At 42.5% G+C, this 22,943-nt stretch overlaps 3 protein-coding genes across 7 annotated transcripts; 1 reads left to right on the forward strand and 2 right to left on the reverse strand.

The window, feature by feature from the left end:
• Positions 1–470: 470 nt before the first annotated feature.
• Positions 471–8,425, reverse strand: dars2 (aspartyl-tRNA synthetase 2, mitochondrial). Of its 2 annotated transcripts, XM_042095355.1 has the most exons (17): positions 7,752–8,420; positions 7,482–7,581; positions 7,323–7,389; positions 7,088–7,189; positions 6,900–6,995; positions 6,626–6,749; positions 6,490–6,536; positions 6,207–6,313; positions 5,681–5,750; positions 5,253–5,432; positions 5,024–5,131; positions 4,227–4,289; positions 3,453–3,605; positions 2,261–2,479; positions 1,729–1,839; positions 1,495–1,570; positions 471–934 (listed from the first exon to the last, which is right to left on the reverse strand). In XM_042095355.1, the coding sequence occupies exons 1-17, from the start codon at positions 7,927–7,929 to the stop codon at positions 762–764; spliced, it is 1,974 nt and encodes a 657-aa protein (XP_041951289.1). In that variant the 5' UTR covers positions 7,930–8,420; the 3' UTR covers positions 471–761. The 2 variants fall into 2 exon arrangements, with proteins under 2 accessions (XP_041951289.1, XP_041958430.1); XM_042102496.1 differs by lacking the exon at positions 6,900–6,995 and having other exon boundaries at positions 7,752–8,425.
• A 138-nt stretch (positions 8,426–8,563) lies between these two features.
• Positions 8,564–12,042, forward strand: cenpl (centromere protein L). The gene is made up of 5 exons (XM_042084252.1): positions 8,564–8,649; positions 9,614–9,773; positions 9,888–10,139; positions 10,253–10,804; positions 11,615–12,042. Exons 1-5 carry the CDS (start codon positions 8,636–8,638, stop codon positions 11,690–11,692), a joined length of 1,056 nt encoding a protein of 351 aa, XP_041940186.1. The 5' UTR covers positions 8,564–8,635; the 3' UTR covers positions 11,693–12,042.
• Positions 12,043–12,081: 39 nt separating this feature from the next.
• On the reverse strand, positions 12,082–22,780 carry klhl20 (kelch-like family member 20). 4 transcript variants are annotated; one of them, XM_042062700.1, is made up of 13 exons: positions 22,645–22,780; positions 21,863–21,927; positions 20,084–20,450; positions 18,994–19,200; positions 17,875–18,033; positions 17,383–17,477; positions 16,123–16,238; positions 15,643–15,826; positions 15,300–15,443; positions 14,791–14,924; positions 14,367–14,575; positions 13,432–13,538; positions 12,082–13,296 (listed from the first exon to the last, which is right to left on the reverse strand). In XM_042062700.1, the coding sequence occupies exons 2-13, from the start codon at positions 21,883–21,885 to the stop codon at positions 13,212–13,214; spliced, it is 1,830 nt and encodes a 609-aa protein (XP_041918634.1). In that variant the 5' UTR covers positions 21,886–21,927; positions 22,645–22,780; the 3' UTR covers positions 12,082–13,211. The 4 variants fall into 4 exon arrangements, with proteins under 4 accessions (XP_041918634.1, XP_041924638.1, XP_041930802.1 ...); XM_042068704.1 differs by having other exon boundaries at positions 22,684–22,773; XM_042074868.1 differs by lacking the exon at positions 22,645–22,780 and adding an exon at positions 22,464–22,628.
• Positions 22,781–22,943: the final 163 nt, after the last annotated feature.

Raw genomic sequence — 22,943 nt, forward strand, 5'->3', positions numbered from 1 at the left:
ACCCATGGCACACATTAATGAACGGACCTCCGAAATGGCGTATATCACAATTTGATCATCTAACCAGAAGAAATAGATAATCTACTTTGCGTCCTGGCTGTCAGACTGCATGATTGATGGTTTGGGGTTTATTTAACATCTAGAACACCTGATGGTAGCCAGATGATTTGTACTTATTTACTTCTTTACATTCAGCATACGTTGCGCCTTCTTAATTTATGAGTTTTCCAATGAATCATACAGGAACAAGGAAGATGACTGGCTGTAAATTGCTGTGTTTACTGTAAGAGTGGAGGAGCCAGGGCTCTGGTGTGTGCAGTGGCCTGGTTAAGTACGTCTGCCTGCAGAAATAATACAAGCTGAAGGCCAACGCTTCAATGGAACAACGCTACCCCCTGTTGGAATATGCAATACTGTCAGCTCACATCACAAAGGCAGGAACAGTCTGGCATTATTCAAGAGTCAAGATCCTGGCATGTATTATATTTTATTACAAAAACAGCATGATACAGAAATATCAGCCTGAATATAAATCTATTTTAGTGAAGAGAATGATGGAGGCTGTATTCAGCACGCCCAGCTCAAACAGCTCAGCCCAATACCTTCCTCCGTCTTCCTCCTGGCAGAGGGCTGACGATAAGTCCCTCCATGTCTCATTCCCACACAGGATAAATCCTTTCTCCCGTGAGGAGAAGGAGCACTCAGACACATTCACAGACCTCTCTAGCCGGGAGTAATAGGGTGGCATTAGTGGCAGGTGTCTACTTGTCCCCCTCAGGCCATGTCACTTTGATGTGGTAAGGCTTCAGCTCCTCTTCAGACACAAAGTCAGGTGCTCGGCTCATCAGGTCGTGACCCCGAAAGGACTTAGGGAAGGCGATAACATCCCTGATGCTGGGGGCACCCACGATAATGGATATCAGCCGGTCAAGTCCTGTAGAAACAACACAGACATACATACAAGCACGCATGCACACACACGCACACACACACACACGCATACACAAAGACAAACACACAAATACACACAAAAAGACACACACACACACACACACACACACACACACATACATACATACATACATACATACATAAGATTTCTGAATGGAAGGATAAAGTCTACTTCTTTAAAAATCAACTAACCATATTCCCGTATGTGCTTCCTAATTAGTGTTTTTTATAATTTCCATACTTGGGGCATTAGAGGAATCACTGCACATTTTTCTAATGAGTACTGTACACGTCAGTAGGCACATTATTTTCGAGCAAGACCATTACAACATTAACTTCTGGCTGGTCCACATCCAATTTCGGTTTGACACAATCCCAACTAATCAAATTATGCAGCAGTTTTATGTCAGTTATAAGCTCCCGATTAATAGACAAACTGCAAGGAGCTTGGGAGCAGAACGAAAGTATACAGCAGGATACAAATTAATTCGCTCTGAGCGCAGCGCAGCAGAACGCATGCTGTCGAGGGGGCCCCCAGCTTACCCAAGGCAATGCCGCCGTGAGGAGGAGCTCCTGAGTCGAGAGCCTCCAGGAGATGAGTGAGCAAGGAGATGTCCTCCTGGAACGTACAAGAACATATCAGCAAAGCCGATCACGGCTGGCGATCCGACGCGGTCCGAGAGAGGTCAGAGCGTGTCTCTCTGATCGTAGCGCGCAGGCAAACCAATTACAAGGCTGGTCAGCGAAACCGAAGACATGTTCAAAAGGGGAAATTACCTGGAGGATGGTCTGGAGAACGTGGAGCTGCTCGGAGGCGCTGTGAATGCGAATGGAACCTCCTCCAATCTCACAGCCATTCAGCACCAGGTCATAATGCTGGCCACGCACCTGTGGCCCAGAGAAAGCAAAAGGGGAGGCGCACGCTTAAGGCCATTCAGAGGTACAGAGCTAAAATGGGCCTGCAATGCTGCTTGACCTGGTCCACAGACTCTCCCCTAAGTGAGTCCAGGCCTGATTAAATGAATCGATGTCTGACTGGTCAGCTTGCAAGCTCATGATGAATTTATCTCGCGAAGTTTACCGCTGAGGTTATTAGGAGTTTAAATTTTAATGACTAACAAATACACACTCTCTCACACACACACACACACACACACACACAAAACTGTGCAAATGTGCAACTTGTGTCCAGAATAGCACTCTTATGTTCAGTCATAAAATAAGTCTAAAATATTTAACACTCTGAAACAGTGTTGCTAAAGCCTTGGATAACGTCCAGACCAGAACGAGACGAGGGGGCACAGCTTACCTTGTGAGGCTCAGAGTACAGCAGATGGGTGTCTTCTGGGACGGGAGCGGTGAAGGGGTGGTGAGCCGACTCCAGCTGCTCTGGATGGTCTTCTTTGGGGAGAAACAGCGGGAAGTCCACCACCCACAGGAAGTGGAAAACAGAGGGGTCACGAAGCAAAATGCCATGGCTCTCCAGCTGGTCGGCACACTGCAGCCTCAACTTGCCTAGGAGGGGGCGCTAAAGATGTGAGGAGGTGAGGGTCAGGTCAGTATCATGGGTCTCCACATGCTCCCGACCTAAATTTTAGATTAGGTTTGACATGAGCTATCTCTGGTCAGTGCATTAGTGACGTTGGATCACAGTAACCATCATTTTTTGTGGAATGGTTTCATTACACAAATCTGAACTTTAGGTTTGTTTTTAATTTCTATCTCACGTGTTGTATGTAACCCACTACCAATAGTAACTATAAGGGGTCAAAAACAACCAGTTGACTTACCTCTGGCCAGCACAGTGTGATAACCTCCAGATCACCACTTTAAGACTCAGACAAGTTCTTGAAAATTAAACCATTGCGAATCCTTAGGCGCAAAAGAAATGTGACGCACATAGAGACAGTGAGTCTCGAGGATTATGACCTTGAAGATTTTTTACTTTCTTACCCTTTTTTATACGAGCAAGAGAGAGAGCTGTTCTTGCATGAGGGAGTCTGTTCAGCTCAACTCCTTTTCTCCACAGAAGGGCTCTTTCACTTACCATTCCACCCACATCCTCCTCACAAAAGACTGCTATTGATCCGCAGCCATATCAGAGATTTTTCCTCTTACATTACGCAGCACGGCATCTGCACCAAGCGTTAATAATACAGCCGCTGAAACCATATAAAACTGACAGTGTGCGATGACAATGACATCAAGGCGCCTATTAGGCAGACGTATCAAATCAGGCTTACTGATCAAGACAGAGTAGAAGACATCCGCCATGAAACACGTCCCTTTGTTTCAAAGTTGTCCAATCCAACTGAATGACTGAATATCCCTCCCCTTGCAAACCCACCTCAAACATCTGGATTCATTTAATGGCTTTGACAACGAGCTCTAACGATGCTAAATCTGTATTACAGCACCATTAGTGGAGGGCAGCTGAGCGCGAGGCGGGTGACAGACGAGAGGGTGGCTCGGGGGCCGGGCAGTGGGTGCGTTATCCTCACCACGGAGTCCCTGGTGCCGGCGGCGAGGAGGACCAGGTCTCCAGCGCTGGCCCCCGCCATCTGGAGCAGCTGCAGCCGGGCGGCGTCCGACAGGAGCCTAGTGAGGGGAGACTTCAGGGAGCCGTCGGGCCGTACCTGCACCACACTCACGTCCTGCCGAATAGTGCAGAGATATACACACACACACACACACATAAACAAATGCACAATCACAACAATGTGTATATGCGCTTAGACACACACAGACACACACACACGCTGATTCACATAGGCGCACGCACACACACAAATAAATGTTATCATTCCCTCTATTGGAAACTCAGATTTTATAGAAAAGGTGGTGTCCAAGGAGTACCCAACCAAATATGAGATGTGTGTACTGACTAAAAAAATGTCCAGAACCAGACACAACAAACGCACAATACGAGGAGCCATCACCCCCACCTGTATGTGCACAGAATCATATTGCTTTTAGCACTGGGATAACATCGTGGAGGCTTCCTCGAGCAGGAGAAAGTTTTGAAATGATTACAATAGACTTGTTGGTCAGACTAAGATGCACTGCACAGGTAGTGGAAGAACTATCTGCACTAATATATAAAAGAGGCAAACTGTGATTTCATTTTCAGTTTAAGAATGTCCTGCCTATGCCAACAGATAAAGTACAAGATTTTATGCATGACTCAATGGACTGACTGATACATGTATAGATAAAAGATGCATACACATTTTTGTGCATACCACTGGCACATGCATTTCAATTGGTGGATATACCTGGTTGAACTGTGTCTTGGCAGTCTCTTTCAGGGCTTCTAAGTCTTTACCCTTAAGATGTTTCTGAAATGAAAATGTAAAGACATTTTCACACTCAACAGTGGATTTTTATTAACCTTTTCATAGCATTTCAAAAATGAAAAAGGATAACATATTGAAAGCCTAGAACAGTGTTCGTTAACTGGTGGGTCGGGACCCAAAAGTGGGTCGCGGAACCATTGTGGGTGGGTCGCAACTCTTGTGGTAAAACAATTCAAATGCTATCGTATCAGATCTAATATTGGACCTTTATTTTGATATACTTTACTCGTATGTCAGCCATTGCCATGGACATAGACAATGTTTATGTGACAGGTCATGTTAGACATCATTTTAGTGGTAAACACAAATAGGCTACGGCCCTGAATGGGACATACTGAATAGGTTAATAGGATATGGATTCACTTAAATTGTGGACAAAATGGGACAGAAACCCCAGTGTGTGGTGTGCAGTGAATTGCTGGCACATGAGAGCATGAAACCATCAAAACTAAAATGCTACATGGAAACATCCCTTTAAAAAACAAACTCTGAAAGGTGACATCAGGAGTTATAGACTTGTACACAAATGTAATGCCAAACATCAGCATGTTCCAAACAAGTAGGCATACAGGCACTTCACATGTCTTATCATGTAGCTCATTATATCCATTGGGTTGAACACTAAAAAAATATCTGGGTCTCGACTTTGAAAATTGTGGGTCCCAAAGCCAGACCAGTTAAGAACCACTGGTCTATTGATTTCTTGTTTTACTTACAGATCCATCTGGCACGCGGATTGCTAGGACACAGCCTCCTGATTGCTGAAGTGCATTCCGAAGAAACTGTATTTCAGTGTTTCCAAAAGCTTCACTAACATCTACAAGCTGCACAAATATAATAAATATAATAAATACTTCATTCACTTAATTAAAATGCTCCACTTCTTATAGTAGTGAGGCCAAATAAAGAGTTAATAGTGTTGCTTTCTTTGACTGTTGTCTTTACCTTCATTGCAAACCTGGTGTCCGGTTTGTCCACTCCATAATCTCTCATGGCTTCTTCATAGCTCATGGAAGGGAACGGAGTGCTAACGGCCCCCTTGTCCTCTGGCCACGAGTACTGCACCAGGCCTTCGACCAGGGCCTGGATCCCAGCCTGATCCACAAAAGACATCTCTATATCCACCTGCAAGGACAGAAAGGACATGGAGACATTATAGAGCCGGCCACAGTCAAAGCGCCGAGGTCTGAGTGCTGATTTTCATTCAGAGTGGGCCCTGGCTGTGCCTATTAAGAGAGCTGGCTGTCTGGCTGACTGTGTGGGAGTGAGAGAACCAGGCACATCATTAAAGCAGTCTGTAGCTCATCTACTCTGGCCAAACTCCCTTGCAATTTAGCCTCTCAGATGTGGGGTTGTGCTAAACATATCATTACCTGTGTAAATTCCGGCTGTCTGTCAGGCTTAGAGCCCTCATCTCGATAGCAGCGAGCCATCTGAAAATACCTGAGGCAACATCAAAACAGAAAAAATATCAGCAGTTATTTAAAGAACCCATATCCAGCTTCAGAAGACAGAAAGTATATTTTGAGGAGTACCAAAATGTGTTCTTTCACTATATATTTGGCAACACTGTTCTGTAAAAGCTGGCAATAACTTTAGTAACAATGTGCCAGTACACAAAATGACATAACGTCATTCACATCACCACATACAATCAAAAATAACTCCAGAATGCTTTAGATGCCATTTTCGTCCTTTCTTTCTCCTTCTATGTCCTGAACAGTATGCAAAATTGCTTATCCAATTCATGACACTGATTTTTGACCACAATTGTATGCATTCTCTATTAAATACTGGTATTACATTTGCAGACCATGATTCAATCCAATTTAAAACACTACTAGCAATTGTAACTGGCCAGCTTAATGACTCCTCTAAAACCTCTGGATAATGAACTACCTGTCTATGCCTGCAACCATGAGCAGCTGTTTGAACTGTTGTGGGCTCTGGGGTAAAGAATAAAATTTTCCAGGCTCCCCGGAGGGTACAACAAACTCTTTGGCACCCTGAGGAGAAAGGAGTGGGAAAAGGTGAAGAAGTGGCTCTTGAAGATAAAACAATATATCAGAAAAAATGTCAAATAATATGGAATTGGTACTAATCATGATCATGACTGATAGATAATCTATTACTGAATCTGTTTTACAACATTGTGATTTTCAGAGGATAATAGAGGACTTACACCAGGGGTTCTCTTAAATAAGGTTGGTGTTTCCACATCCACAAATCCTGCAAATAGAGTTGGGAAAATAATCATTATATGAGTTTATTAGGCCAATGATGCACTAACTTAAGAGGCGCTTATATGGTGTTCCTACCATGTAGATTGCAAAGGTATTCTCTCATTTTCATCACAAGATGAGACCTAACTCTTAAATTGTACTGCATCTGTGATGAGCGAAGGTCAAGGTACCGGTATTGCATTCGAAGGGCTTCGGACTTCTGCAAAGCAGGAACAAAATAGAGATTTGCATATTCATCTGGGACAGCCATAATAAATCATACATTCTGAGTCTAAATGACACTTGACTAATCAATTGTTTTATAATTAATTAGAACTAGCAATGCATGTTCTTTCCTATAAGTACTCACTTTCACAAAGTCTTTTATTTCAAAAGGTAATTTTCTGCATTTATTTATAACCTCCAAGCTGTCAGCGTGGACCTCAATCTCTCCTGTGAACATTGCCTTGGACATTAGGGGGGGGGGGGGGACAGAGTTAAATGTTTGCTTCACCACCATTGCTAATTATAGTGCTCTTAACGAGGTCTCACACCAACCTTATTCTCCTGCCCTTTTGGACGTGGCTGTACCTTTCCCCTCACCATGACAACAGACTCCAAAGGCAGTTCAAAAAGAGTTTTCCTCAGGACCCGTTTAGACTAATGACACAAGAACATAGAATAGCATTTGGTAAAGTTAGTAATTAGTATGCTACAGTTAAGCTATAAGCTAAATGAACCTAAAGAAAATATGGGACAACATTCACAAAAATAAATCATGTATGCAACTTACCTCATCTTGAGGGATAAGAATTTGCAGCAGTCCACTAAAATCTCTCAAGATCACAAATAAATCCTGTCTGTAAATGTATAGCAAATAATTATAACATTTCCCAAACTCCAAACATAATATGTTTACATGCAGTGTGTAACAGAGTAAGTTTACTCTAACCTCACATATTGCACCCAGCCATACAGTGTTACTTCCCGTCCAATGTGTGTCGAGCATAATTCTCCACAAGAATGTGTTCTCAGAGAAAAAATATTTTTGCCTGTTAAGACATACAACAATATTGACAGAAACTACTTCACAAAATGGTAAAATATATGATGCTAACACCTTAAGCATTGTGAAGAAAACAAGTGTGATGTCACTGTTACTTGGGAATGGGTGCTGGTACACTGCTATGACCAGAGAGTAAAAAAGTGATTGTTGAGTTACCTGATGTGCTGTTAGAGATGTCACTGTGTGATGCATCGGTCCGGATCCAGGAAGTCGTGATTCGTTTAACGTCAGTGACACAGAGCTGACGAGGACACTGAAGTGCAGTTCTTCCAAATGAGCATGGTCTCAGTAAAGACCAACCTCTCCGGATCAGTGTCTTGTATTTGCATGCCATTTTTCACGATTTGCACAAAGTTGAAATTATTTTAATACAATAATTAAGTTGAACTGACTAGTGATGGAAGCTTAATTGCATGGCGAGCCAGTTCAATGACAGGGTGTGCTTGCTAGCTGCCTATGTAACGTTATCACACTACTGCATGGCAGTAAGCGACATAGACCACTAAAACGTCTGTTTAACATAAAATTACAGAAAATGTAAACATCTCCATAACAACATAATGACTGGGTATATAGATGAAGCTTACATCTTCAGTGACTGATCTAGCTATCGACCCATGCGTTTGGTTTACAGTCACCTTCCCGTTTAGAAACAAAACATGCGCAGACATCGCAAATCTCTATATCATTTGGGTAGACTAAACACGGCGGACTAGTACCATCCACAAACATTATAGTAAAATGTCAAGGAAGTCCAATCACATGCACGACACTAGACCATACCAATCAATTACAATTAACATTGTCCATATTCAGTTGATAATTTCATAAAGTAAGCAGATATTTAATTTAAGTGACTTAAAACATAATGTGATTTTGTCCTCACACGTTTGCTTCAGCTACATAAAAAATACAACAACCTGAACTAACAGACTGACGATTGCTCTTTAATTGACTTGTATGCCTATCTAATGCGCGGTTCCACAGAGCATAGCATAGCATATGGCGCGATGTTCAAAAACTAGTCTTGTTTGTTAGCCATGGACAGACGAAGGTACAGTTCTACAATATTAGATACTACTTGTGAAATGTAACTCTTTTAGTCTGTTTATGTATTTGGCTTTGAATTGTTGGGTTGTTTAGAATGATCACCTTTTGTTTTAATAAATAAGTCTGCAATGACCGTTAATGCTAATATGTATAACATGCCATCATAGCTGTTGTTATGCTAGCTTGAGGTATTTGTTGTGGGTGGGACGCTAGTTATTGAGCTAACATTAAAATGAATTGCGTACAGTGTTGCTAAGACACATATATATCCTAGTAATCGAGTTAATGTTATGCGAAATACATAACAACGAGAAGATTAACTTTTTCTGACGTTGACATAGCTAACTCCCCCTATTACCGTCGGTCCCGTATTTCCGCCGTCTTGCGTGTATGTCACTTAATATCAATTTCTATACAAACCAAGACGGGGAATTCCTAAAGAAACGCAAGCACCCACACCATAGGTGTATCTAAATTAGCTATGTACCAGTAATGACATTTTACCGTGACTCGAAGAACTGTAAACAGTGTCGTACGGCTGCGTATACATATCCGCTTGGAGCCAGTGTAATTTTAATTTCATGACGAGAATTCTCGGTCTAACCGTTCAAGTTCCGTTGAGACGGCGTAAATAGTCGACCCACTTGGCCAGCACTAACCTCCGAGCGTGGTAAACAAAATCGGATATTTAATGCAGTAAATGCTCCCGTTAAGAACCCAAACATATTTTGTTCAAATCTACACACCTATGGCTACTGAAAAATGTAAGGTTAATTTATCAAATGTTATTTTGAAGTATTGAAAAACATCGTTGTTTTAGAATTTTTGAACGAAAGTGGTGATAATTGGAGGAGTTACGACTTACAACTTTTGAAAATAATGAATCAGGTTTATTTATTTATAGCCAAGTAGGGTTTTACATACAAGGAATTTGCTATGCTAATATTGTTATCTCTGTAACAAACCAGCTCTGTGAATACTTCTGTGACACATCACACAACACATCGACGAAGTAAGAGTTATGGTCGAACCTTTGACGCAACATCTCGCTTCTGCTACACTCCTGGGCAGCTTACCATCACGAGAATACCAACAAGCAGAGAGGCAGCCAAAGCTCACAAAATAACTGTAAGTAAATGAGATGAAGAGTTTCGTAACATTGGATACCAATGTTATATCATCAGTTACTGTTTCTTTTTGAGTCATTGGTCAAACTAATAATAATTTTCCTTTCTTGAAAAGGAAAAAGTTGACCCTGAACAGGTGGCCCTTCTGGTAAAAAATGAATGGAAGCTGTCCTACGTCACACCTTTATATCAGTTTAGATATACACTGTTGAATGTGTACGCCAAGCATCTATCAGCCTTTTTAGTAGCGGAAAAACAACAAGGCACAGCAGTTGAAGTCGGCCTTGAGACAGGCTTTAAAGTCACATTCTCTACCGTCCTTGGGATGGCGGAGACAAAGGATGATGCAGAGACAGTTTTCATACAGGTGAGATATTTGCATGTTTACAGAGTTTTGTAGAGTCAAATGTTTAGGTAACATTAATGTACGATGTTATGACCTGACCCATGCATCATCTTCACTTTTTCCTGTGGTGACAGATTCATTCTAAGCCAGTGTTTGCTTCTGCGGGAGATACCCCACGGGTTGTGTGGAGTGGATGGCTGACCTGCATCAATGGTGACCCAGAGTACCTCCAGTCTCTTCCACCAGAGTTTGTCAGCTTGCCCTTGTTCTGCACAAGTGGTACAGAGTCTTTGACTTTCTTGGTAAAGTTATGGTTTGAAAGGACATTTGACTGCAGCTTCGGCTCACTGAGCCTCGACCCCAACGATCTACAATGGCTTGCTGCCCTTTGGACTGGTTGCCACAGTGACAACAACATCAGGTCTCTGAAGCTGGCGTGGACGCTGCCAGCTCAGCCTCCTCTCGACGTGTCGCTCACGGTGAACGGCCAGGACGCGTGGGACCTGTGGGAGAAGGTGCGACCCGGGGACCGTGCCGATGACTCTGTCAGCATTGAGGAGGTGAAGTGCTTCATAACCGGCATCGAGTCCCACTTCTTCAGGCACTTCAAGATCCACCTGTCTGCTGGGGTCCTGAAGAAGGTCTCCACAGCGCTGGGCTCTGTTCACCTCGATGGGAAAATCAAGGTAGGTTTGCCATCTTTCTTTTCCCACGCTGCAGAGTTACATCAATCCGAAGGGTTGCCCAGCATCACATTTTAGAGATGAATAAGTAGTAGGGCTGGGCGATATGGACCAAAAGTCATATCCCGATATATTTAGGTTGAATATCGATATATACAATATATATCCCGATATTTTTTCCGCAAAGTTAGCGCTATAAAATGAAATGTTCAGTCAAATATGTTGTTGAAAACTCACTACTCAAATAATAATAAAATGTAAACATAAAACTGGAGTGCCTTTTTTGAAATCAAAACTCCGTAAGGTGCACATTTAAATTAAAAAAATATCCTAAATAAAAATAGCCTATAAAATAAAATAGGCCAATCTTTTTCTGAAATTATTTATATGAGAAAAGTAGCGTGCAGTTTCACAGCAGTGCAGAGAGGGGAGCAGTGCAGAGAGCTCCGGTCAGCGGCTTGCATGGAGCAAGGATCACGGCGCAAATTTGAACTATATCGATATATACGATATGGTCTAATTCCATATCGCATTTTAAAATATATTGATATATATTTTATATCTATATATTGCCCAGCCCTAATAAGTAGTATAAAAGTAGTATAAATGAGGGATGATGTGACCTTACCCCTTTTTTTGCAAATAAACACTTGAGTACAAACCAAAATGTTATTTGATTGTGATGTGAATTCTGCTCACAGGCAAATACCCAATTTCATTGTTTTCAAAACATTGCTGCTTTGAGCTCCCTTCATGAGTTGGATGCTTTTTTCCCTGTGAATGGAAGAAACTAATTATTTGCTTTTTCTGTAGATCACATGCAGCGACTACATGATCACCGTAATGACATTGTTGACCGAGTGTGCCATCCTCAAGATGCCCACAATATAAACTGTATTTTGTATTCTATATTTGAACTGTAAAAACATCTTTTGTTACTATTCATTACTCTACTTTGCCATGGAAGCATTCATTGAATGAAATGAATATACATGTATTTTATTTACCCTATACTATAAGGATAAATCATGATCATTTTCTTGTTTTTATACCTTTATAGTTCTACATATTTAAACAATATTTTCATGTAACAACTTCAATTCTTGTACATATAAGCTTATCTATTTTCCTTTGCACTCTGTTTGAATGGGGCTTTTAAACGTGATTTCAGACATGTTGAGTACTGGCTTTTTATTGTTCTTTTAATATTTCTTTGAAATAAATGGACAGTGCATTCAAAATGACCTTACTGGTGTCTACTAGATAAAAAAAAAAATCACTTCAAATTGCACAGTGACATCCATACTCACTAGATGGAACACACATTGCAAGTCTTTAGCCAAATGCATATTCATTGTTCATCAACACTTAATACCCTAAAACATCGGTGACATGTGCAAATGATAAAATGGAAACTGAGTTTAATGCATGTATGACAACATATTAAGAAGAAATCCTCAGTAACATGGGCCAATATCACAGAGTATCTGGCAGGCCCAGTAAGTGAAGATGAAATACATGTCATCCACTGATTCATTTCCCCATATATATTTCTAACATGTCTATACCTTCAAAACAAAACAACAAAAGGGGTTAAAGTGCATGGTCCAATTAATTTAGGTGTCCTTTCATATAAAAGTAAACAAGAGTGATTGTATGTCTAACTGATGTTTCTAAAAATATTCACCAACAGTATAACTTACTTTTGCACAGCCTTTAAATTGCAAATTTTCAACTGCAAGGGTTGCACATTCAATTTAGCAATGTTTGGTGATCACCATGGTACCAAGAACTGCAATCTACAGGTCACTGAATCTGAATGTCTCACTTGTCTAGGAAAAGATGCGGCTATAATAACCAGTCACAGTGCATCCAACTCAGATGAATTTTAAAATGACTGAAGGAGTAGCTTATTTGTGAGGCCTGGGGACAGAGTGACATCACCGTCTCACAAGCCTCTCCACTGTCACTTCAGCAAGAATTGGCCACAAGGTCCCTTTTCAATTTGAGCCGCACAGAGAAGCAGGCGAGACTGCCTTCTGAGAGAGTCTAGACCGTTATCCTCTCAGAAGTTTTCCCATGTCCTTGGAACAGCAACAAATGTTCACCGGAATCGCTGTGAAGACGGCTGGACAATGACAGAACCTCAGCTTGCATACCACTGGTCCTTTCAGGAGGCCTCGAGCTGGTGTAGACTGATGTGTACAGGAGCGAAGGATGGGGCCGGATGCACTCTCAATGAGCAGCTAAAACAGGACGAGTCGCATGGCGAGGGGGAAGGGACTCCTTGGCTTGCCATTGGAACGGCCAGAGATGCGTTTACAGTCTTGAGAGTCGTATTCTTTTGCATGATGCACAATGTCTGAGGCACAAGCTATGGTGAGGCACCAGTGTAGTGGGCGTGGGAGTGTTACCATATATGGGATTCACAGTGAGTCATTTTGATAACACCGACTCCTCCTCCTAGTCTTCGGTAATTCATTCCGCCGTAAAGCCTGTCAGGAGAGTTTGTCAGAACAAAGTTGTGGTTTTGTTTGAAGTTAGAGAAAAAAAAAAAAAAAACAAGACAAATAGGAGGAATAACAATGATGATGGCAAACAACTACTAGTAGTTCAGTGGAAAATCTTACCTCCATGTATTGGCATCAGGATCATACACCTCTATTGTTTTCAGGTATGTCGTGCCATCAAAGCCACCGACGGCCATTAACTGCCCATTTACAACTGCTAGACCCACCTGCAAGAGCAAATTTGAAATGTATTTTCTGCTACAGGCTTGTAAGGCTTCTTTAGTGGGCCTATATAGAGCTGCAACAATAGTTTTGTTGTGAACTAAATGAATCGGCAACTATTTTGGTAATTGGTTTGTCTCTTTTTAAGGTACATTCCTCAAAATTCTGCAATTGCAACTTCTTAAACATTCTTAAATATTTTCCTCTTCTATGAAGCTAAACTGAATACCTTTGGCGTGTGGACAAAAGTGGGTGTTTGAGGACATCATCTTGATGAAACATGTTTTTCTTAAAAAAAATTCTGTCATTTTACTGACCAAACAACTAATCAATTTAAAGCTGCAGTTGGCAAGTCTGACAGATTGAGGGGACTTAGCCAAAATTTTGAATGTTTACAACTTTCATGGCCCTCCCCCACTACCACAGAGCGCCCTCTCATCGAGTTTGTGCTCATCAGTGCGCACCAGACTGTGACTGACAGTCAGATATCACACAGCCCTACTCTGATTGGAGCGGAAGAACCGGGAGCCGTGGATTTCTGCAAAACAAATAACAGGCTCTAGGTGGAGGTAGAAGTGCGGCTTTTTTTCTAAAACCTGCTGATTTATGTTGTTCTGTTGGAGCATAGTGTCGGTTTCAGTGAATCTGATCAAAAAAATCTTGCCAACTGCAGCTTTAATTGAGAAAATGGTCAATAGATTAATCAACCATGAAAAGCCCAAATCCTTCACAATGTGAAAATGAACCACAGCTCCAATGTGTTAACGCCATCAGACGGTCCGCTGAAAGACTGCTGAACCAATCAGAATCACCACAAAACAACAGCTACACACCCCACTTCTTCGAGACGTCATGGCAACCACGGGAGACCACTGATTGGTTCTGGGGTTGTATCGCTCCGCGCTGCTCAGTTCTGTGGTGTCGTCCCGTCCGCCCACGGAGTAGATCATGTCCTGGTACACAGCACAGCCTAGGTGCTTCCGCCTGGTACCCATCGGCGCCACCGTGTGCCATCTGTTCTCCTGGGGGTTATAGCGCTCCACTGCAGACCACACAACAGTCAGTTGGCCAGTCAGAAACAGGACTTCACAGACAACATTATCATCACATATGTATGTGTACAGCATACTGGCCAGTATACAATAACAATGCCGGTTAAGACCTGTGCACCTCTTATTAGTAACAGCGGAAGCAGGATCTACCGCTGTGTGTAAACCAAAGCACATGTGAAGTGAACGAAGCAGAGTGGTTGAGTACCTGTATTGAGAGGGGACGTTCCGTCTGACCCCCCCACTGCGTACAGAAATCCCCCGAGCACAGCAACAGCCACGCCTAGCCGCCGGGTGCTCATGGAAGCCACTCGTGTCCACTTATTCTCCTTGGGGTCATACCTGCAGCGATGGGGGCGACAGGACAGACATGAACCACACACATATGACTGCATTCCATTTTGCCTTGGTGCCTCCAGGCAAGTGTAGAGTGGTGAAGGCTGGCCATCTCTGAGGAGATACAGACAGGGAGACCTTTGCCTATAGCGGGATTCATCCAGTCAAACCTGCTCCTCTGTAAATGCAATAGTCATCCAAGCTGCCCTCATGCTTGCGTTGTTGTTGTTTGCTTGTTTGTACGTATGGGTCATGTGGGTAATGCTAAACTGAGACTTGCCACTTCAGAAAGTATTTAAATGACACACAGCACGTATACACTGTCATGCAGATAGAGAAACCCCAGATTCAGTGTGAGTCCTAGAAGTTTGTCAAGCTCACCTCTCCACTATATTGAGACAAGAAACTCCATCTTGACCTCCAACAGCATACAAGTAGCCTCCCAGCACAGCTACGCCTACACTGGTTCTGCAAGTACTTGTGGGGGCCACATCGCTACTCCACTGGTTGGTCTTGGGGTCATACCTGTGGACATGCACAAACACCATCATACTTCTGTTTCTGTTTCAGTAGGGGCAGACCGTATCCTACAAATCCCAAATGATGCACCACCTGCGGTTCCCTCACAGAAATGATACATTATTCATTATGAATCACTGGGCATTATTCCCACATTTTGTGACATTTCAGCATGATTACTGATTATGGTCAAGCAGTAGCCCACCTCTCCACACTGTTTAGGTATGAGGAACCATCATGGCCGCCGACTGCATAGAGGAGGTCGTCCAGCACACTGACCCCGACCCCACAGCGGCGCTTGCTCATGGACGCCACCATGCGCCACTCGTTGGTCTGCGGGTCGTAGCGCTCCACGCTGGAGATGGCATCACCGCTGCACCAGCCCCCCACTATATAGCAAGCAGAGGAAGGGATGAGGTCAGCCCCATGAGTCATCACCAGAAATCCACGCACGCACGCACACACACACACAAAATCAATGCTTTTCTATTTTCTTACAGCTCTGAGGTGAATCAATACATACAAACATACACACAAACATCTGAAGTAGTCAGTTTCAATGCAGCCCATACAGTATATCCCCTGTTCAATAAAGATACACCTGACCAACATATAGATGTGCTTCTGTTGTTAGTCAGGGGCTATGATATGATGGGCTGCTGTGCACTTCCTGACTCCTGCCTACCTGCAAACAGCACCTCTCCACAGCGGATGGGTTTGCGGGGCCGAGTACGAGGGCCTTGCATGAGGGGGCGCTCTTGAGGCAGGAGGAGGTAGTTCTTGGCTTCATCCACCAGATCTCTGATGAAAGGGAGGGGGGGGGTCAGAAAATGTCAATTAAAGGACACCTCTGAACCTCTGTTCACCATTGAGGTGAAAAAAATGATTTTAATTATTTTATTTAAAAAAATAAATAAAACCTTATTCTCATTGCCAGGCAAAAAAATCAGACTTAAAGCAACACCAAAGAGTTTTTTGTACCTTAAAATAATGTTTCCAAAATTGTTTCAGTGGTTCATCAACTCGTAACAGGGTGAACGGCACTTCTGCATTTGCTTCGCGGCCCTCTATCGGCTGTAACCGCATTATGTAAGTTTGCCAGATCGGGTAGCAGGTTTGTAGTTCGATGGAATGAGACATAAGAAACTACAAATTTGACTTGCATGATGTCGCAATACATCGTACTTTCATAAAATCATGCAACATATTCTACCTTGTCTATGGACATCGTTATTTGCAAAGCAGTTGCTGGATAAACAAATAGCGTGTGTGCGACAGAGGAAAAGTTCTTTGGTGTTTTGGTGAGAATTCCGGTATAATATTGACCTAAAGTGTGTTGAAACATGATACCGAGTGTGAACGTATGTCTTATAGCTCATCTCGTCTTGTCCCCTGCACTCAGAAATCTGGCACTAGTTAGCCGATGCTACCAAGTTTTTCGATGGGGGTGCCTCAGGCATCAGCCTAGCCATGCAAATAATTCACTGTTTTACACCATTTACGAGGCTCAAAGTAGCTCCATACTTCATTGGTAGACTTCTGAGGGCCTTGACATTTAAAACGAGACATTGAGAACTTTGAAAAAGCACTGGTAGTTTATTTAAAAGACGATTTATACAGACAGTATCTTCAGGAAGTTTACCGTTCGCCACCATCTTGAATTTAGTAACGATAAGTCGAGCGACGAGTACGAATGAAAAGGTATGATAAGGGATCAGATTCTAAGGGATCAGATTCTAAAAATAATTCCGTGCCTCGTAACCAAGTGCAAAGTGGGAGTCATTGCAATTACTAGCTGTCAAAAGCTCAAAAAGAGATAATAACGAGGTGGTATTAATAGAATGGCTGGATGAAAACCCTCGTTCTGAATCTCTGGCCCCTGGAGTCTGTGGTCAGGGTGCAACAGTCAGCATGGAGCTACAGCATGAGTCATGACAAAACCCACCTGCACTCCTCATCACTCTTAATGAGGGGGTCTGACCCCACAGTGCCCACCAGGAACTTTGGACTGAGGAGTGGAAGACGAACATGCTGGAGTACCTGTTGCCACGGAGAGATAAAAGCCTTGAGAAATCTGTTGTCACGGTTCATCTTACATATTCATCATTCATGATATAATGGAAAACAACCTGAGAACAAACACTCTGTTCTTTAGGTTAAATTAATAAACATCTACAGCATGTCTATGATTTTTCTACTAAGCCTAATATAATAAATATGTATTACCTATACGAGCTATATTTTTAAAAAGAACAGCAGGGATGTGAGTTAATCTATTATGTCACTATGTTGTATTGACGGTTTCTTAATTAAAGTTTAATTGAATCTGAAATTGGAAGTTTATACTGACCCTTATTGCAAATACTACATCTTATAACTATAAACATAGTGTATATTGACTATGAGAGGCAGGTGTGTGTGTGTGTGTGTGTGCGACCTGTGGCAGCTGAGGTCGACGCTCCTGGATGCTGTATTTGACCCAGGCCATCACCGCATTGAACACCTGCTCCTCACTCCGAACATTCAGCTCATCACTGGAGATGATGTCTATGAGCTGATTGGCTGGCAGTAACATGAACTCTTCACTCTCCATGACCTGGCACAAGGAAGGTGGGTACACACACACACACACACACACACACTTTTCAAAACGGTGTTTGGCTCAGGATAGTAATAGGTACTAAGCCAGAATCAAAGAGGAAAAAAACACAAAGCTGTGACACACACACTTGCAGACTGGACACCCAATAAACAAAGAAAGGAAAAGACCAAAGCAGGACTGGTCTTCCATCTCTCAAGAGTATTCACTGGCCGGGGATTTGGAAAGATTTTTCAACCTCTCACAGAAACCCAATTCCAGCAATTTACAACATGACACTGTACAACAATAAAGGCACTACCCCATAACCACACCAAACACATTGAAACTCCTCTTGTTGCTCACTTTGACAATCTTTTTAGTATGCCTGAAACATTTGAATTCTCCTCTCAATTAAAGAAGGACACTTCCTTTATGTGTTGAAGTGCAAACTCACTGCGCACACACACACCAAAGTTCCGGTAATTAAAACTCAGGGGAGAATCAGATTTAGCTCTCTTCCTTGGGGTAAAAATAACGAGGAGCTGCAGTGTCATCAAGGAAACCCGAGAGGCATTGCTACAGCTAATGCTAGCGAGAGCAGACACCCTGGATTCTGACGGGATCATCTTTATAGCCTGGAAGTGGGGCTAAAATTAGTGGCAGGCAGCAACACACATCCGCGCGAGGGAACACAGAGGGCATGGTTCTTAACGAAACCAAAGTCACCACAGCACTTTCCTGGTCTGACATCTGTTGCCTTTCAACTAGCTTTGAGAGAGGCAGAGCAGCATACAATCTGAATAAACGCACGGGAAAGCCTAACAACAGAGAAAACAACGAGGAAAGGGTACACAAAATAGATTGCTCATAATGAGAGAGAATAGGCGAGACATACATAGAAACAAGAATTCAGAGAGTGACCGAGGCTTGTCTGTGTCTGTTTGTGCGTGTGTGTGATTGACAAACAGGCGTCACCTCTTGGAAGTTGTGCTGGGTGAACTTGTCGGCGATGCGCAGCAGCTCGCGGCAGGAGTGTGTGTCGGCGAAGGCGCGGATACCGAGGCAGTTAGAGGGGTCCAGTTGCCGTTTCAGAAACTCGCAGCATGCCTCCTGGATCTCGGCCAGCTGCAGCAGACAAGCAGCAGGCAACAGGGTCTGAACGTTGCCCTCCTCCACCGTCACCTGAACGCCACAACACAGAACATCAACCTACTACCACACACCTGGACACCCGCTTAGCCTGCTCAGATGTACATGGAAGCATGCAGACACTTACAAACATATTAAGAATGCACCATATTGGATTTCTGTCAATATCTGATTTGCTGATATTTTCAATCTCAATTTTCCTATCTGCTGATAATACAATTCCTAAGCTGTTATCTGCCGATAGCGGTGTCGTACCGATAATATCATGCATCCCTACAACACATGTTCGTTAAACACGCACACACGCTCACAGGCGCGCACACACACACACACACACGCAGTGATGTACCAGTAACAGTGATTATTTGGGTGAGATGGATGGAGAGAGAAAAGGGGAGGACCAGTGAATAACAAATAAATACTCAAACAAGCATAATGCTTGGCTTTGTATCGCTCGCATTTCCACCGTGATTGTAAATATGGCAGCTTAAGAGGAGACAGTGGGCAGCTACTCTAAATACAATAGTCTTATAAAAACACATCTATTATGTTTTACTATTCCGCTACTTACGTTTCATCATTTCTATTTTGGGTACAGTGATTGAGAACATTTTACAGTCGTGTCATAGCAACACTAAAATAAAACAGCAATAGACATAACTCAAAAGTTACTTTCCTTAGTATCAATTTATTTATACACATTATTATTATTATACAAATTATTTTATCACAAAACTGTGAAACTGTAACTAGTTACTAATTATCAGTAAATCCCACAACACTAATGAGAAGTGCTACTTGTGTTACTAATCAATAACCGCATCAAATCTACAACAAATAAACTCTTCCAGAATTCCTTGTAGCACAGATGAAAAACAGAGAACACCAAAAACTGAGAAATGCCGCCGAGTCGTACCTGTGAGGTGTAAGCAAAATCAATGAGCAGCTCCATGGCGCGTTCGTCGATGTCTCGGATCACCACCTCCGTCTGCCTGCTCTCCGCCAGCTCCCCTGTGAACATGGCCCGGAAGTAGGGGCTGCAGGCCGACAGGATGACCCGGTGCGCGTAGATCTTCTTGGCTCCAACCACCAGCACGACATCGCATAGCTCCCGGTGCTTGCGTAGCAGGTTGATGACCTCCAGTGTCTGACGGGGGTGCTTGTCGGACACATAGGGCATCCGCGCAGGCTGGGGGACCCCCTCTGGAAGTTTGTTGGGGTCACCAAGGGTGCAGCGGCTGGTGATGTCCATTCCGGTGTTATCTGGGCGTGCACTGGTACCCCTGGGTGGGAGAGAGAAAGGTGACGATTTTCAACTGGTGTCTGTGTGCATGTCAAAACTACATAGGCATTCACCAGTCTGATGGCATAATGCCTCTAACAACTCCCTATGTCGTTATAAACAAAGAAAAAAAACAGTATTTATGCTCCCTGTTAAAACATTTTCCTTTAAGCATTTTCTAAGTCTGATCAGCAGCAAAATGTGTGTGTGTGTGTGTGACAGAGAGATAGAGAGACAGAAGGAGGCTGAAAGAGAGAGAAGTGTACAGGACAGAAAGACCCCAATCCCAGACTTCTTCCTGAGACCTTTTTTTAACCACTACACATCAGTCAGTCACACAGAGAGTCGCCTCTGCACTCTGGTGAAAGGGGAATGGCATTCTGTCAGCTTGTTCAGTGTTTGATCATTTCAAATATTCAAACATTCAGTCAATCACATAGGCCTCTTTCTAGCACTGGATATTGGAATAGATTTTGACCAAATTACTGTTGCTATTTGATCAAACAGCATAATAGCTGTCTATTAATATATATATATATATATAAAAAATATTTGAATCCCACATGTATCTGGAAAATAACACTGGTTATACATTCAGATATAACTCAGTGGTGCCACAGTTGAGGTGACTGGTGGTAAGATTAAGTTTACATCCTTTCACTTACTCACTGTCTGAAATGTCTTTATGAAAAAGTTGGGCTAGCTACCTGTAATGTCCATCATCCAAGCACACCTTAGACCTACAGCATGTTGAGGTACGCTTAGCTCTTAAGAAAGGAAGCTACCCAACATGCTTCCTGCACCATTTCAGAGATCATGTTTAGCTGGTGGTTGCATAGACTCTACTAAACCCGTGAAACATGTAATTTACTCTTTACCTCCAACACCTGAAATACAATTGCCTGTGGTCATATTAACTGATATAATATCTGGGCATATTAATACTTTAGCAGGATTTGGCCTAATAGTCTTTCTAATAAGTTTCCACTGTTTGGAATGTGTCCCAATCTGTTTGGTTGACTTTCATGTCTCTAAGAATCAGAAGTAAAAGATTTTCACTTGATATTTCTACAACTGACAACAAAAAAAGCGAATCCACTTAAATGTGTTAACCATACCGTACCAAACCACACAGCAACAATGCAAATATCTAATCCAAACACGTTGTCTTACACATACCTGAATGGTTGAATTCAAGATTTTGTGAAGTCGATCCAATTACACATCATGCTATAACTGTTTCAACAAATGGATATTTCCCCATTAACTAAATCAGCTTTGATGCGTAACTGCAGGGAGCATGTCTTACTTAGTTTATTATAAGAATATGAAAAGTACGTAATTTAAGAACAACCTTTAAAAACGTGTGAATAATGTGAATAAAAATATCTGAAATAACTTTAGCATACTAACCTGCGCATTGGCTTTCCGTCCATGCACAGAAAAAATAACCCTTCGTGGTTCACCTTTCTGCTAACCTGTAATGCAAATAAACATTACGTAAGCTGTAATCTAACTTCCATAATTAATGATTGTGAAGACAGGATCTGAAACATGTTAATGCATGCAAACACCACAGTAGGCTAGTATTAAGGGAATCCTGAATTAATGACTGAAAAAAAACAATCTCTCCCTATCTTTAGCTGGAAATGCTTCCCGCAAACTTAAACATTGTTGTAACCACAATATGATGTGCACTTACACACGACATTGAATTAAAAATGCAGCAGCTAACGTGAGAGTGTTGGTATGTTTTCAGATCTCTTCATTCGTGCCAACACATAATCTAAGCTTACGAGTTATCTGGTCGCATTTCATGCTAACTGTCACAGCTTAGCTACATTGTAGAGCCAACTACGCCTGTTAGCTACGGGTACAGCGACACAGCGAGGATAACATACCAAACTAAATTGCTAATCGACTTCACTTTATTACTGGCCGTCAGCTTGGTTTGACCTCGACCTAAAATAACACTTTACGGCGTAATACATATCACTAACGTCATGAAAGCTACCTGCTAGCTAGCTATCTAGCTAGATTCCACAAGTAGGCTATTCGTATTCCGTAGAAGTGGCTTCAAAATAGCCTGCCAGCTAGCTCACTATCCCAGTTCTGTGTTGATAGTTGTTTCATTTTACATTACATACACGTGATTAAAATGTCGACCAAACCAAACGTAAAAGAACAATCGATACCTCATATATCCATTAAAATGATAAAACATCCGAGTTTACTTGTCAAAGTCTGGGATTTCAGAGGTAAAACCGAAAAGGGCTATTTGATTCCGTCTGTAAACCCAGACAGGATGTGCATAAAAAAGCGCAGTCCCCGGGTTAACAATTGCCTGTCCTTAGTTCCGCTTGAGTCTAGCGGTCTAAAGTGGTCTAGCCCTTTAGCAGGCCTATTGATACATGATCTAAGATCATTTACACCGAAACACTGTATCGATCTGTCGTGCCATATTGGATACTGCCTATACAATTGCCTAATGACA

Source organism: Alosa sapidissima, chromosome 1 (genome assembly GCF_018492685.1).
Source record: "Alosa sapidissima isolate fAloSap1 chromosome 1, fAloSap1.pri, whole genome shotgun sequence".
NCBI classification, from domain to species: domain Eukaryota; kingdom Metazoa; phylum Chordata; class Actinopteri; order Clupeiformes; family Clupeidae; genus Alosa; species Alosa sapidissima.